Source organism: Procambarus clarkii, chromosome 88 (genome assembly GCF_040958095.1).
Source record: "Procambarus clarkii isolate CNS0578487 chromosome 88, FALCON_Pclarkii_2.0, whole genome shotgun sequence".
Lineage (NCBI taxonomy): Eukaryota > Metazoa > Arthropoda > Malacostraca > Decapoda > Cambaridae > Procambarus > Procambarus clarkii.
In genome coordinates, this window is record NC_091237.1 from 18,167,158 (window position 1) to 18,182,908 (window position 15,751).

General features: G+C 49.5%; 1 protein-coding gene across 1 annotated transcript in view; it reads right to left on the reverse strand.

Moving 5' to 3' along the window:
• Positions 1-15,751, reverse strand: part of LOC138349520 (protein turtle homolog A-like) — a 46,473-nt gene that overhangs the window by 25,626 nt on the left and 5,096 nt on the right. Inside the window, exons 2-4 of the mRNA XM_069317630.1 lie at positions 7,523-7,716; positions 6,303-6,416; positions 4,398-4,697 (exon numbers count right to left, since the gene is read on the reverse strand). Coding sequence (XP_069173731.1) covers positions 4,398-4,697; positions 6,303-6,416; positions 7,523-7,716 — 608 coding nt within the window. The remainder of the gene's footprint in view (positions 1-4,397; positions 4,698-6,302; positions 6,417-7,522; positions 7,717-15,751) is intronic.

Sequence of the window (15,751 nt, forward strand, 5' to 3'; positions counted from 1 at the left end):
AGGGCATAAAATATGATATACTATAAATCCTATTGGCTCACAAACATCCCCATTTTCTATGCCTGAGTCGTCGGTTAGGTTCGGTTCAGAAAATATTGTACCACAGTTTTTGAGGGGACACTTTGACAACTGTAGAGGACGGGTTGCGGACCTGGGGGCAGATTCACGAAGCAGTTACACAAGCACTTACGAACCTGTATATCTTTTCTCAATCTTTGGCGGCTTTGTTTACAATTATTAAACAGTTAATGAGCTCCGAAGCACCAGGAGGCTGTTTATAACAATAACAACAGTTGATTGGCAAGTTTTCAAGCTTGTAAACTGTTTAATAAATGTAACCAAAGCCGTCAAAGATTGAGGAAAGATGTACACGTTCGTAAGTGCTTGCGTAACTGCTTCGTGAATCTGACCCCCAGGTTCGTAAGTACTTGCGTAACTGCTTCGTGAATCTGGCCCCAGGTTCGTAAGTACTTCCGTAACTGCTTCGTGAATCTGGCCCCAGGTTCGTAAGTACTTGCGTAACTGCTTCGTGAATCTGGCCCCAGGTTCGTAAGTACTTGCGTAACTACTTCGTGAATCTGCCCCCCCCCCCCTTCCTGCTCGTCTTGTCAGCTCTGGTAATCAAACGTTTCCACCAAATAATGTTGAAATAAAAATGCCACAGTAATACCGACTTTGATGAAAAGGTTATCAAGAAGCTTCGTAACCCCTTGGCTGAGAACACAACCTATCCTCTTAAAAATAACGTCACTTTTGGCTCGTATGCGCACTATGGCCAAATTTGGACGTAATTTGAAATGAAATCGACTCACAAAAGTAACGTACTGTTCCGTTTTCTGTTTGAGTCGTCCGGCCGACTCTGTAAGGTTAGAATAGATGACTTTCAATTCACGTTTTTCATACCGTTTTGAAACTTTATGAGAATTTCCTGCCCACCTAACCTATCAGAGGACGCTTAACTTACTGTTGTTGAAAAAAAAATCCCAAATTTATTTTCAATTTTTTTAAATTTTAAAATTACGTCCAAATTCGGCCAAACGGGCAAACGGCTAAAATCAACGTTATTTTTAGGAGGACAGGTTGGTCGAACCAGCCCCCCCTCATCCCGGCGAAGACATTATAGTGTACTATAAATATACAATTACTTGGGCCTGTAAGATGGATGAAAATGAGAAATAATATACAATTATCAGAAAGTATAAACCTTGCAGTTAAAGCATTCGGATTCCTCTTATAATATCCTTCGTACAACTTACCTTATTACGATAAGGAACAATTCCGCCTGATAAGCTTAAGTGCACTAATGCAGTATATGAAGATAAACAGAGTTATAGAAACTGAGCTCTGCAATATGTATTACATTGGACACACAACTCTGTAGGTATTTTACACTTCATTTAAAGGAGGGAGAAATAAATTAACTTGACTAAATTATGTGGATGAATGGATAAGCCGGCATTTGTTATCTTGTTGATTGATGTGAAAGAACTCATTCATTTACATTTACAGGTCTTGGCCTAGTAAACAAAGACTGGGTCCTTGTGTCTTGGGTAGTGACACATGTGTCTTGACCCGTCCTTCCCCTGTGTCTTGGATGGTGACACTTGTGTCTTGGCGTGTGAGAAGCACATCACTAGCCAGTCCTCACACGGACACACGGAGCCTCCTATCCGTGACATATCCTCTTAGCCGCACTCTCCACTATCCTCCAGACGCTCCCATCACGACCTGGGACGGGGGGTCGCGGGGGGGGGGGGGGGGGCGGTGCCCCACTAGGCACCAGTCCCACTGACTTATATACAGAGATAAAAACATAAATTATCCGGGCGCTTGGGTACACACGCCTCCACCTTCTTCCCGTTCACAAGTTGAGAGTTGAAACTCACAAGGGGCCAGATTCACGAAAGCACTTACGCAAGCACTTACGAACGTGTACATATTTCCTCAATCTTTGACGGCTTTGGTTACATTTATTAAACAGTTTACAAGCATGAAAACTTGCCAATCAACTGTTGTTATTGTTATAAACAGCCTCCTGGTGCTTCGGAGCTCATTAACTGTTTAATAATTGGAAACAAAGCCGCCAAAGATTGAGAAAAGATGTACAGGTTCGTAAGTGTTTGCGTAAGTGCTTTGGTGAATCTGGCTCAAGGTCTGTCGTAGTGTCGAGGTGAGCACGCCACTCGGTTAAGCGCTGTTCGCTCAGGCCAGTAGCTGATTTGGTGATCGCGTAGATGAAGCCTCGTATCCTTGCTTCCGGGGCCCTCGATCGGGCTATTAGGCAGCTTCCAGTATATTGTCATGAACGTATATGTCTTCTCCGTCTGCCTGGAGTCAGGTCCGCTTAAAACACTACTCTTCAGTTCAAGCTTTCCGTCCGGATATGCGGGACACCGGATTAAAGCCCCTCTGGCACTCTGCCTGGTGTTGTCCACCAAAAGTCCTTGACTTCAGTCCGGGTAAAAATTATATTTTTTTTTATCGTTAAATAAAACACCTTAAGTAGCGAGAGAGTTTGTATCCAGGGGGTCTTGAGAAGATGTTTTGCTGGCTCCCAGGTATTCAAGGTTGGTTAATATTGTTAAGTTTCGTCTTTGTGCCCTCTGGTGGCACCTCCCAGCCCCCTGGTGACACCTCTCAGCCCCCTGGTGGCACCTCTCAGCCCCCTGGTGACACCTCTCAGCCCCCTGGTGGCACCTCTCAGCCCCCTGGTGACACCTCTCAGCCCCCTGGTGACACCTCTCAGCCCCCTGGTGGCACCTCTCAGCCCCCTGGTGACACCTCTCAGCCCCCTGGTGACACCTCTCAGCCCTCTGGTGGCACCTCTCAGCCCCCTGGTGGCACCTCTCAGCCCCCTGGTGGCACCTCTCAGCCCCCTGGTGGCACCTCTCAGCCCCCTGGTGGCACCTCTCAGCCCCCTGGTGGCACCTCTCAGCCCCCTGGTGGCACCTCTCAGCCCCCTGGTGGCACCTCTCAGCCCCCTGGTGGCACCTCTCAGCCCCTTGGTGGCACCTCTCAGCCCCCTGGTGGCACCTCTCAATCCCCTGGTGGCACCTCTCAACCCCCTGGTGGCACCTACTCATCACACAAACAGTTCTCACATCAACACGAGCAAGACAAACACAATTAACCTACACAGGAGGTGATGACAATGTGCTTGGATGGGTCCTCCGCGACTCTGGAGGACAACACACGGAGAGGCCAAGAGTGTGGCACAGTGCAGGCACTGTGCCACCACCCCCCCCCCACCCCCACCCTTCCAGCCCAGCGTAATTTGCATTTAGAAGTGTGTGTGTGTGTGTGTGTGTGTGTGTGTGTGTGTGTGTGTGTGTGTGTGTGTGTGTGTGTGTGTGTGTGTGTGTGTGTGTGTGTGTGTGTGTGTGTGTGTGTGTGTGTCCAGGACTTCACCGCCTGGAAGTCATGCGCGCGAAATGAGGGAACAAAAGACTGTAGCAAGAGACACCTTGGCCCAGCGAATCGTGGAGAAGAACAAGGACAACATAAAAATGGAAAGAGGGATGAGCTGGGTGGTGAACTATCCCGTTCCCCTCCCCCCCCCCCCCCTCATCATGTGTGAGGGGGATAGGACGGGTGTAAATATTACGAGGAATGAGGAGACGGCTTTGAGCCAGGGGGGAGGGGGGGGTGGGGGGGGGGAGGAGTATTGACAAGAGGCTTTGGAACCCCAAATCTAGAGAATGGAGAATGGCTTGAGATTCATATATCATCCCTGTAAGGAGGATTGTGTCCAGTAAGAACGTTCAGGGAGTTCGAGGAGTGCCGGACGTCATTTGTACTGATCTGAAGATGGAGGTAATCAATGCTCACGCACCAACCAATATATCCCTACATATCATCCCTCCACCGGTGCCTGCCGGCCCCTGTCCCTCACCACAACGCCAACAGACACGGGAACCAGCATGTCAATTGACTGAATGTTGAGAGCCAAGCCCAAAAACTGAAGCTCAACTCCCCCCCCCCCCTCGGGAACCTGCATGCCAGTTGACTGAATGTTGAGAGCCAAGCCCAAAAACTGAAGCTCAACTCCCCCCCCCCCTCCTCGGGAACCTGCATGCCAGTTGACTGAATGTTGAGAGCCAAGTCCAAAAGCCGGAGCTCAACTCTCCCCCCCTCCTCGGGAACCTGCATGCCAGTTGACTGAATGTTGAGAGCCAAGTCCAAAAGCCGGAGCTCAACTCTCCCCCCCTCCTCGGGAACCTGCATGCCAGTTGACTGAATGTTGAGAGCCAAGTCCAAAAGCCGGAGCTCAACTCTCCCCCCCTCCTCGGGAACCTGCATGCCAGTTGACTGAATGTTGAGAGCCAAGCCCAAAAGCCGGAGCTCAACCCCCCCTCCCCTCCCCCATAAACAAGGCAAGCCTGGGGAAGTATACTCACGGAAAAGCAGTATGGCGAGGGAGGTGGACAGCGGTTCAGTTATATTGTTATTGTTGGCGCGACAGGTGAGGTTGGCGTGTAGGTAGTCCCTGGTGAGGGCCGGGATGCTCACCTCCGCCCTCACCTGCCGCACGCCCACGCCCATCTCCGCGCCCACGCCCGCAGGCGAGGAATTGATAGCGTTGGCGGGTGCCGGCCGGCTGGGGGACCCGTTGTGGCTCAGGATGTGGCTGCTGCTGCTACTGCTGTTGCTCAGGAGAGTTGTCCCGCGCCACCACGTCACTTCCGGCGCCGGCCGACCTAATGGCGGGAAATTATTTTATTCAATTTACACTTTATTTATTTATTTATTTATTTATTTATTTATTTATTTATTTATGCATATACAAGAATGTACATAAGGAATGTGAGGATACAATTATGGTAATTACAGTCTTGTAAAGCCACTAGCACGCGCAGCGTTTCGGGCAGAAACACTGAGAGAAACTTAACTTGATATCCACTTTTAGAACATATTCTAAAACTTTCATTTAAATTTTGACAAACACTCAATGTTATTTTTCCCTTTTAAAACCTTACAAGAAAGTATTATTACTTTATAAGAAAGTAATAACGTTGAAAAGAGACGCTATGAGGCTTCCTTATGTGGTTGCTGCCTGGGAATGCATGAGTTTCCCCATGAATGGGAAGCCCGTTAAAAGCCCTAACTAACCTAATCTGTTAATAACTTTACTGAAGAATGCATACAGTGGTAAGGTGTCAGAGGACATCTTACTCAGCAAGTTGTATTGGCCTGTGTTGTATTGGTCAACACAACTTAGCAAGTTGTATTGATCTGGGAGTAATCCTTTTTCCCCCTGGCTAAAAAGATCTATTTACTGTAAAAATCCTACTTTCTCTAATCACTGCGGATTAGAAAAAGTAATCTTTCTCTAATCCGCAGGAGAGAGAGATTCTCTAATCTCTCGCAGGAGAGAGAGATTAGAGAAAGTAATCTTTCTCTAAACCTCAAAGATTGACTAATCCTATTGGAAAATTACTCAAATCCTTTTGGAAATTGACTCATTCCTTTGGGAAGTTAACTTGTCTTTCAGGAAATGGATTCGTTCTTACGGATTTTGTAAACAATGAACCAACCTTTTTGTAAAATGGCTCAACCTTTTGGAGCAAGACCAATCCTATTGGGAAATTACTCACCGTTTAGGAGACTCGACCTTTTCGGAACTTTGGAATCGTTAGCGCCTTTTTTCTTAATTACTCCTAATGTTTCCTATTCTTCCAGACCTAAGTTGAAGGACTTTTAAGTGACTCGTTTATCAAGTCGTGATTACGTTACAAATCCTCTCCTACCAACATTTATACCACATATAATAGAACAAAAATAGGCATAATTTAATTGTCAAGATTTACAGTGGAAACAGACCACACACTGGAAGGTGAAGGGACGACGACGTTTCAGTCCGTCCTGGACCATTCACAATCGACTTGAGAATGGTCCAGGACGAACCGAAATGTCGTGTAACGATAAGGTGTGAAGGATAGGTGAAATTGTTTATGTAATAATCTAAGATGAGGTCTGATAAAGACCTTTTGTGCCCTCTGTAATGCTTTTGCGCTACCGCTCACAGGATGAGTATGGGGTGCACAATAAACTAGCCGCCTTCGGCGGTAACAATCAATCAATCGTCGTCCCTTCACCTTCTAGTGTGTGGTCTGGTCAACATTCTTCAGCCACGTTATTGTGATTCATCGCCTGCATTTCTAGTGGAATTTGAGGGGGACATTTGCCACGTTCACTATCCTGTCTTCCCTACTGTTCATACCTCTCGTGGGGACACAGAGGAGAAGTGAGAGGGTCACTTATCACACTACTCACATTCTCCCGCCTTCCCCTGCCCTTCTCACCTCCTGTGGCGACGCAGAGAAGGGTGAGGGGATCGCCCTCTGTAAGGGGACCCAGGAGGCCGGATGGAACTGGCCGGCTGTGTTGGTCCAACACCACCAGGCGAGACGGGACAACTGAGGGAAGAAGAGGACAAGAGCTAGTGCCACGAGGCATGAGCATGCTGGAAACTGGCAGCAGTTTCTCAGAGAGAGAGAGAGAGAGAGAGAGAGAGAGAGAGAGAGAGAGAGAGAGAGAGAGAGAGAGAGAGAGAGAGAGAGAGAGAGAGAGAGAGAGAGAGAGACAGAGACAGAGAGAGAGAGACATACACATAATACTGATCACTTTTGAGGGTATGTATCATGTGGGCGATGGCCTGGAAGTCACTCCCGCACCCGATCTGAGTTCGATGGGACATTTGCTCTTCAGTTCGCTAGGACTTGCGCACCGGGCAACACAGGAGGCCGTGTGAAACCATTGACATATGGAGAACCTGCTGCCATACAGCCACAAAGATTCTTGTGAGCCTGGCCCAGGAGCTAAATGCCAAAATGAAAGAGCCCCACACCTCTCTCTCTCTCTCTCTCTCTCTCTCTCTCTCTCTCTCTCTCTCTCTCTCTCTCTGTCTCTCTCTCTCTCTCATCTCTACACCCTTACCTTCTAAATCTGGGTAAACATAAATTGTCTACCCAGATTCACAGGGTAAAACAGGTACAGAGGACCAGCATATTAAAAAATAGTGTGATTTTTCCGATAACAAAATGTATATGAGCCTAGCAGTTCTGAAGACACAATCATGTATGCTATACACATTACGTATACACGATGTATGCAATGAGTGGTCCTTTAGGTATACACAATACACATAAATAATATACACATTGTACTCTGCTACATACACGATAAACATGTCTCTTAAGTGAAAACAAAATTAGTATAGAGAGAGAACGGGAAATAGAGAGAGCTAAGTTCTAATGGGAAAAAACAGCAGTATTGTCATGATAATGGAACACACACACACACACACACACACACACACACACACACACACACACACACACACACACACACACACACACACACACACACACACACACATACACACACACACACACACACACACACACACACACACACACACACACACACACACACACACACACACGAAGCAAACAGGAATCCTAGAATCGGGTTAACCCAAGCCTTCAAACTATATACCAAAAGGTAAACTATTTCTACATACCATAGACGGTAAGGTTTACCAGCGCGAACAAGGTCGGGGAGACCTTGAAATCCACCCGGCACCTGTACCTTCCGGAGTCGTGACCTTGCAGGGGGTCAAGGGTCAAGTAGGCAGCCTTAACGTCCGACCTGACCCTACCTTCCATGGCCGGGTCCACGAACTCCTCCTTCTCTCCGCCTTCTCTCAAGTCCAACCTGAGGGGAGAGATGAGGGTTAGTGGCTTCGTGAGCGGAGTTCTAACGATCGTATATTCTCCTCTAATGAGGAATTCTAACGACCGTATATTCTCCTCTAATGAGGAGTTCTAACGACCGTATATTCTCCTCTAATGAGGAATTCTAACGACCGTATATTCTCCTCTAATGAGGAGTTCTAACGACCGTATATTCTCCTCCAATGAGGAGTTCTAACGATCGTATATCCTAACGATCTAACTGGCAATTCGTGCTTGTTTTGAAGCTGGTTTCTGCTGGGTTTTTTCATGATCGTGTATGTGGGGGGGGGGGGGGTAGTTTGGTTGCTGTTTTTGGTTGGTTACGCGTGTGTTTTTGTAATTTTTTTGTAAGATTCGTGTCAGTGGTGGTTGTAAATCCCACTCTGAAATGTGTTATATTGCATTAAAGAACTGCAAATAAGTCGCTACTTCTCAACGTCGGTGGATTTTCAGCTTCGGTGGATGTTCTGTTTGTGTTGGGTTTGTAAGAGTTATTGAGAGCCTTAGTGCAGTGAGGTGTGGTGGAGGCTCTTAGTGGTGTGGCTGTCAATCTTGCTTTGTATAATACACACGTATTCCAGCTGCTGCTGCTGCTCTCTCTCTCTCTCTCTCTCTCTCTCTCTCTCTCTCTCTCTCTCTCTCTCTCTCTCTCTCTCTCTCCATCAAGTTAATGGGAAATTGGATCGAACAGGAAACTCGAACATGGAGGAAGCGAGACTTAGCCTGAAGGCGCTAATGGACAAATGTATGTCAGCTGTTGAGTTGTGTCGGATGAATTGATCCCAACACCAATATGTGGGTCCCAACTCCTGTGTACTGGTCCCAGCTCCTGTGTACTGGTCCCAGCTCCTGTGTACTGGTCCCAGCTCCTGTGTACTGGTCCCAGCTCCTGTGTACTGGTCCCAGCTCCTGTGTACTGGTCCCAGCTCCTGTGTACTGGTCCCAGCTCCTGTGTACTGGTCCCAGCTCCTGTGTACTGGTCCCAGCTCCTGTGTACTGGTCCCAGCTCCTGTGTACTGGTCCCAGCTCCTGTGTACTGGTCCCAGCTCCTGTGTTTTGGTCCCAGCTAGCTTCTCCCCCCCTCCCCCCTAACCCGAGTCATACAGGGTGTGACACGGCCACATTCTATAAGCATTTCAGGTCACCAAACACACACCAGCTGACGCAAGCAGGTACCCCCTCCATTTTTTTCCTTTCTGAAGCATTCTCTCTCTTTTTTCCCTGACACATTCTCTCTCTTTCACGGGGATACTAAGGAAAAAATGGCCTGCTCGGGCCAGCACTTTAAATCGTGATGTGACGTCATTATCCCCCACTGCACTAATTGGGAAAGTTGATCAGTCGAGTTTTGAAGCTGAACGGTTGATGGTGGAGGCCAGACTGTGGTGGTGGAGGCCAGACTGTGGTGGTGGAGGCCAGACTGTGGTGGTGGAGGTGGTGGTGGAGGCCAGACTGTGGTGGTGGAGGTGATGGTGGAGGCCAGACTGTGGTGGTGGAGGCCAGCCTGTGGTGGTGGAGGTGATGGTGGAGGCCAGACTGAGTAACCAGAGGGCAAGATACTAGTATTTCCCCTCCCCGGGCGCCAGGATATATCAACCACTGACGAAACCCGTATATCTTTCCTTAATCTAAGCGGCTTTGTTTACATGTAAATAGTTTACGAGCTTGGACACTTCACAACCCAAAGTTATTATTGTTACAAACAAACTCGCAGTGGTGGTCATAAACTGTTTGATACATGTAAACAAAGCCGCCATATTTGAGGGGAAGATGTAGAGGTTTCGTGAATGCTGGACGAGTCCGGGACTCTTGAGCCTCGGCGCAAATCTACCAAGTTGTTGTTAAGTTTAATGAGGTGATTAGTCGGCCGTTGAGGTCATGGTTCAACACGTTCTGTTCCTGAAGAGAAAATGATTGTTGTGGGTAATATATGACGGTGTTCACTGTAAGCGGAGTTGCTGTATGTGGGGGGTTTATAGTGCCTTTAAGTTCGCTTATTGAGGCACCATGAGGCACTCCGTCCTCCTCGGGGCCATGAGGCACTCCGTCCTCCTCGGGGCCATGAGGCACTCCGTCCTCCTCGGGGCCATGAGGCACTCCGTCCTCCTCGGGGCCATGAGGCACTCCGTCCTCCTCGGGGCCATGAGGCACTCCGTCCTCCTCGGGGCCATGAGGCACTCCGTCCTCCTCGGGGCCATGAGGCACTCCGTCCTCCTCGGGGCCATGAGGCACTCCGTCCTCCTCGGGGCCAGTGTTGTCACTGCCTCTCACCATCTTGTTGGCTCTCTTGTCCACCAATATTTTGTGACAATGTCCTTCTTTACCACTCGTCTTTCCCTTTCCTTAGCTGCTTCTGTCCACCCTCCCTGCCTCTGTCCTCCCTCCCTGCCTCTGTCTTCCCTCCCTGTCTCTGTCTTCCCTCCCCGCCTCTGTCCTCCCTCCCTGCCTCTGTCTTCCCTCCCTGCCTCTGTCTTCCCTCTCTGCCTCTGTCTTCCCTCCCTGCCTCTGTCTTCCCTCCCTGCCTCTGTCTTCCCTCCCTGCCTCTGTCTTCCCTCTCTGCCTCTGTCTTCCCTCCCTGCCACTGTCTTCCCTCCCTGCCTCTGTCTTCCCTCCCCGCCTCTGTCCTCCCTCCCTGCCTCTGTCCTCCCTCCCTGCCTCTGTCTTCCCTCCCTGCCTCTGTCTTCCCTCCCTGCCTCTATCTTCCTTCCCTGCCTCTGTCTTCCCTCCCTGCCTCTGTCTTCCCTCCCCGCCTCTGTCTTCCCTCCCTGCCTCTGTCTTCCCTCCCTGCCTCTGTCTTCCCTCCCTGCCTCTGTCCTCCCTCCCTGCCTCTCTCCTCCCTCCCTGCCTCTGTCCTCCCTCCCTGCCTCTGTCTTCCCTCCCCGCCTCTGTCCTCCCTCCCTGCCTCTGTCTCCCCTCCCTCTAATCCCCCTTCCATCCCCCCTTTCTCCCGTCACTCTCCCTAAATCTCCATCTTTCCTCTCAACCCTGCAGCATCCTTAAATTTTCAGTTCCCTTCCCTCCCAATTTCCTTTCACCCCCCTCTCTTCCCTCCCCCCCATTCTTCCTTCCCTCCCCATTCCCTCCCATTTACCTTCCCTCACCCCCCCCCCTCCCCCTCCTCTCCGACGAGCGGGCATCGACAGGACACATCAAAGCCTGAAACAGATTTTTCAATGATGCCACATCAAAGGCGAGGCACGATAGGGGGCCACTTATGCCTGTCGATGGTTTGTTTACACTCCCCCTCCCCCCTCCCCCCCTCTCTCCAGTAGAGAGGCTGGGGAGGGGGAGGGGGGGGGGGAAATTGGCCCCAAACTCCTCCTCCTCGAAGTGGTTATACGCTCCTTGGGAATAAAACAATAACATACATAGAAGGTGTCTGTATCGTGCAAAGGAAGACGCTCTGGGTCTCAGGCGACGGTGAGGGGGGGGGGGGAGGGGGGGGCCGGGGGGGGGAGTGGGGGGAAGGGGGGGGGGAGGAGGTGTTGCAAGAATCACTGTGTTGCACTGCAAGATTCACCGTGAAGCCCCCCTTTGTGTTTTAAGGTCATGGATCCAGTACGCAAAAGTCTCCCGAATCTTACTGAGGTGGCTGGTTATCTTGAGGTTATCTTGAGATGATTTCGGGGCTTTAGTGTCCCCGCGATCCGGTCCTCAACCAGGCCTCCACCCCCAGGAAGCAGCCCGTGACAGCTGACTAACACCCAGGTACCTATTTTACTGCTAGGTAACAGGGGCATAGGGTGAAAGAAACTCTGTCCATTGTTTCTCGCCGGTGCCTGGGATCGAACCCAGGACCACAGGATCACAAGTCCAGCGTGCTGTCCGCTCGGCCGACCGGCTCCCGGAGTGCAAATTTCGCAAAGTTTGGTCTGGATTTGAAACTAGCACGCTATCTTCAAGGTCAAGAAGCTTGTTAAGCTGACTGAATCCCCCTCACCGCAACCATCTTGAGGTTATCTTGAGATGATTTCGGGGCTTTAGTGTCCCCGCGGCCCGGTCCTCGACCAGGCCTCCACCCCCAGGAAGCAGCCCGTGACAGCTGACTAACTCCCAGGTACCTATTTACTGCTAGGTAACAGGGGCATTCAGGGTGAAAGAAACTTTGCCCATTTGTTTCTGCCTCGTGCGGGAATCGATGGGTGCCTGCTTGAACCAGATGCCTGCGTGTTCACCTGTCCAGTTACTGGTCACACCCGTCAGAGCTTAACGCTTGAGTTCGATATAATTCCTGTTGTCGCGGAGGGCAAGCCTGAATTTAGGCTTATCTGGGTCACCCTAGGCCTACTACTGACCCTCCCCAGGGTGCAACCCACACCAACTGTTTAGCTCCCGGGTATCTATTTAACTGCTGGGTGAACAGACACATCAGGTGAAAAGAAAGTCCATCTCTGCAACACCTTGCAATACTGTGTTTATCTTAAATCTTTGAATTTTACGTCTTGTCCCTACAACAACATATTGAGAAACCCGTTCTCGCACTTTCTTACAGTCAATATTGACTTATTAAATACGTGCATATGTGACATACTAAATATTTTAGTTTACCTTGAAAAGCTTCATAGAAAACACCAACCTTACCTAACCTTCTTAGTATGTTAAGATAAGCATCATATTTAAGCTTATATTATAAGATAATATAAGAGAATTACAATTATTACTTAACCTATACCTATAATAGGTTAAGTAATAATTGTAATTACGAAGCAATAAGATGCTTATCTTAACATACTAAGAAGGTTAGGTAAGGTCGGTGTTTTCTATGAAGCTTTTCAAGGTAAACTAGTATGTTTAGTATGTCACATATGCATGTATTTAATAAGTCAATATTGACTATACGAAAGTGCGAGAACGGGTTGTATTGAGAGTACTTGTTGCATCTATTGCAAAACAATGAAATAGGAAAGAACAAAACAATGAAATGGTGCTGAAATAGGTACACGAAGCAGAATGATCATCAGTTCTGAATTGCAATGAAACATTCAGTGTTGCAGCATGCAATCCAACACCAGCATCAGAGGCACGGGAGCCAACACCAGCATCAGAGGCACGGGAGCCATCACCAGCATCAGAGGCACGGGAGCCATCACCAGCATCAGAGGCACGGGAGCCATCACCAGCATCAGAGGCACGGGAGCCATCACCAGCATCAGAGGCACGGGAGCCAACACCAGCATCAGAGGCACGGGAGCCATCACCAGCATCAGAGGCACGGGAGCCATCACCAGCATCAGAGGCACGGGAGCCATCACCAGCATCAGAGGCACGGGAGACATCACCAGCATCAGAGGCACGGGAGCCATCACCAGCATCAGAGGCACGGGAGACATCTCCCGTCACGCAGGGTGCAGTCACACCTCCACAGATCTCCAGTATCAGCTCTTGATACTGGTAATGGCTCAAAAGGGCCACCACTTACGGGCTATTCATGCCCGTGCCACCTCTTGGGTGGCTTAATCTTTATCAATCAGCAGCATTAGAGGGCGGCCTCTCCCACACACACGCAACATGGCCTTACCTTACCTTGAGGTTACCTTGAGGTGCTTCCGGGGCTTAGCGTCCCCGTGGCCCGGTCGTCGACCAGGCCTCCTAGTATGCCTTCCTCTCACATGGCGCTAAATGTACCTTGACTTTTGTTCTAAATTATTGTATGCTCATTTAACCTACACAAAACTATCACTTAAGCGTCTTAGCGACAGCCTTGTACATCGCTGCAAGTCTATTGTCTATTACTGCCTTGCTGGACGGTAAGATTATTATAGAAACTTGGCGATAGATAGACTGCTTGGACAAATAGATCCGTAAGTAATGAATGGGATATAAATTGTAACTGAGATAATGATATCAATAAGAAAAGAACAGGAGGAAGAGTTCTATCTGCTGCTGTGTGTCTGTCCTGTGTCTGTCTGTGTCTGTCTGTGAGTGTCTATCTGTGTCTGTGTGTGTGTCTGTGTGTGTGTCTGTGTGTGTCTGTGTAATTACCTAAGTGTAGTTACAGGATGAGAGCTACGCTCGTGGTGTCCCGTCTTCCCAGCACTCTTTGTCATATAACGCTTTAAAACTACTGACGGTCTTGGCCTCCACCACCTTCTCCCCTAACTTGTTCCAACCGTCTACTGTGTGTGTGTGTGAGTGTGTGTGTCTGTGTGTGAGTGTGTGTGAGTGTGTGTGTCTGTGTGTGTGTGTCTGTGTGTGAGTGTGTGTGTCTGTGTGTGAGTGTGTGTGAGTGTGTGTGTCTGTGTGTGTGTGTGTGTGTGTGTGTGTGTGTGTGTGTGTGTGTGTGTGTGTGTGTGTGTGTGTGTGTGTGTGTGTGTGTGTGTGTGTGTGTCTGTGTGTGTGTCTGTGTCTGTGTCTGTGTGTGTCTGTGTGTGTGTGTGTGTGTCTGTGTGTGAGTGTGTGTGTGTGTGTGTGTGTGTGTGTGTGTGTGTGTGTGTGTGTGTCTGTGTGTGTGTGTGTGTGTGAGTGTGTGTGAGTGTGTGTGTCTGTGTGAGTGTGTGTGTGTGTGTGTGTGTGTGTGTGTGTGTGTGTGTGTGTGTGTGTGTGTGTGTGTGTGTGTGTGTGTGTGTGTGTGTGTGTGTGTGTGTCTGTGTTTGTGTCTGTGTGTGTCTGTGTCTGTGTCTGAGCGTCCACAGGTGCGCTGGTCCACGGCGCCAAATCCTCATCACATGGTCGATCAAATAAGCTCTGGGGGTGTCAGGTCGTCGGGCCAACTTTTAAAATGGAAGATTTATAATGTGACGGATCATTATTCATACCGCAGAGCTGAGACTGCTCACTGAGTGCCGGAAGGGGGGGAGGGGAGAGGGGTCGTGAGGGGGGAGCAGCGACCCCCCTCTCCTCCTTCTTCCCCTCTCGCTACGCTGGTCCAATATACTGCTCCGGCCCTCGACAAAGACACATTCGTCAATTTTAACGAAGGATGTAATAGCCAGGTTCTCCCAGATATGTCATTGCTGAAGTACATTATACATTGGTGAATATTTAGAGTACGGTGAGGGAGAGAGAGAGAGAGAGAGAGAGAGAGAGAGAGAGAGAGAGAGAGAGAGAGAGAGAGAGAGACAGAGCGAGAGAGAGAGAGAGAGAGAGAGAGAGAGAGAGAGAGAGAGAGAGAGAGAGAGAGAGAGAGAGAGAGAGAGAGAGAGAGAGAGAGAGAGAGAGAGAGAGAGAGAGACAGAGCGAGAGAGAGAGAGAGAGAGAGAGAGAGAGAGAGAGAGAGAGAGAGAGAGAGAGAGAGAGAGAGAGAGAGAGAGAGAGAGAGAGAGAGAGAGAGAGAGAGAGAGAGAGAGAGAGAGAGCGAGCGAGCGAGCGAGAGAGAGAGAGAGAGAGAGAGAGAGAGAGAGAGAGAGAGAGAGAGAGAGAGAGAGAGAGAGAGAGAGAGAGAGAGAGAGAGAGAGAGAGAGAGAGAGAGCACTGCTCAAGTCACACTCGAACGTGACCAAGTGGGACTCGTGTACGGAGTATTTCAACAACAAACAGAGTGGTTGGTGGCTGGATGAACTCTCTTCACCAATATGTCCTTGGCAGTTACAGCTGTCTATTGTGGGTGGCATCCTGTTTAGTCAACCCGGCCTTCTCAACCAATACGTCTTATTGTATACCTCAAGATCCCCAAGGAACAACTTACAAAGTATGATTAAAAACAGGCATATAGAGGCCTGGGTAAGCTTAATAGGCTTCCTGGCCCCCACACCTTAAGGGTCATCATTCACAACCCTGAAGCCCTCACAAGCTGGCCATTAGTTGTAGGGACTATTCTACACAACAAGACCCGGACATAGGTATTGACAGTTGAGAGGCGGGCCCAAAGAGCCAGAGCTCAACCCCCGCATGCACAACTAGGTGAGCACACACTATCGCTACCTTACCTTGAGGTTACCTTGAGGTGTTTCCGGGGCTTAGCGTCCCCGCGGCCCGGTCGTCGACCAGGCCTCCTGGTTGCTGGACTGATCAACCAGGCTGTTGGACGCGGCTGCTCGCAGCCTGACGTATGAGTCACAGTCGCTACTTGCAGTATA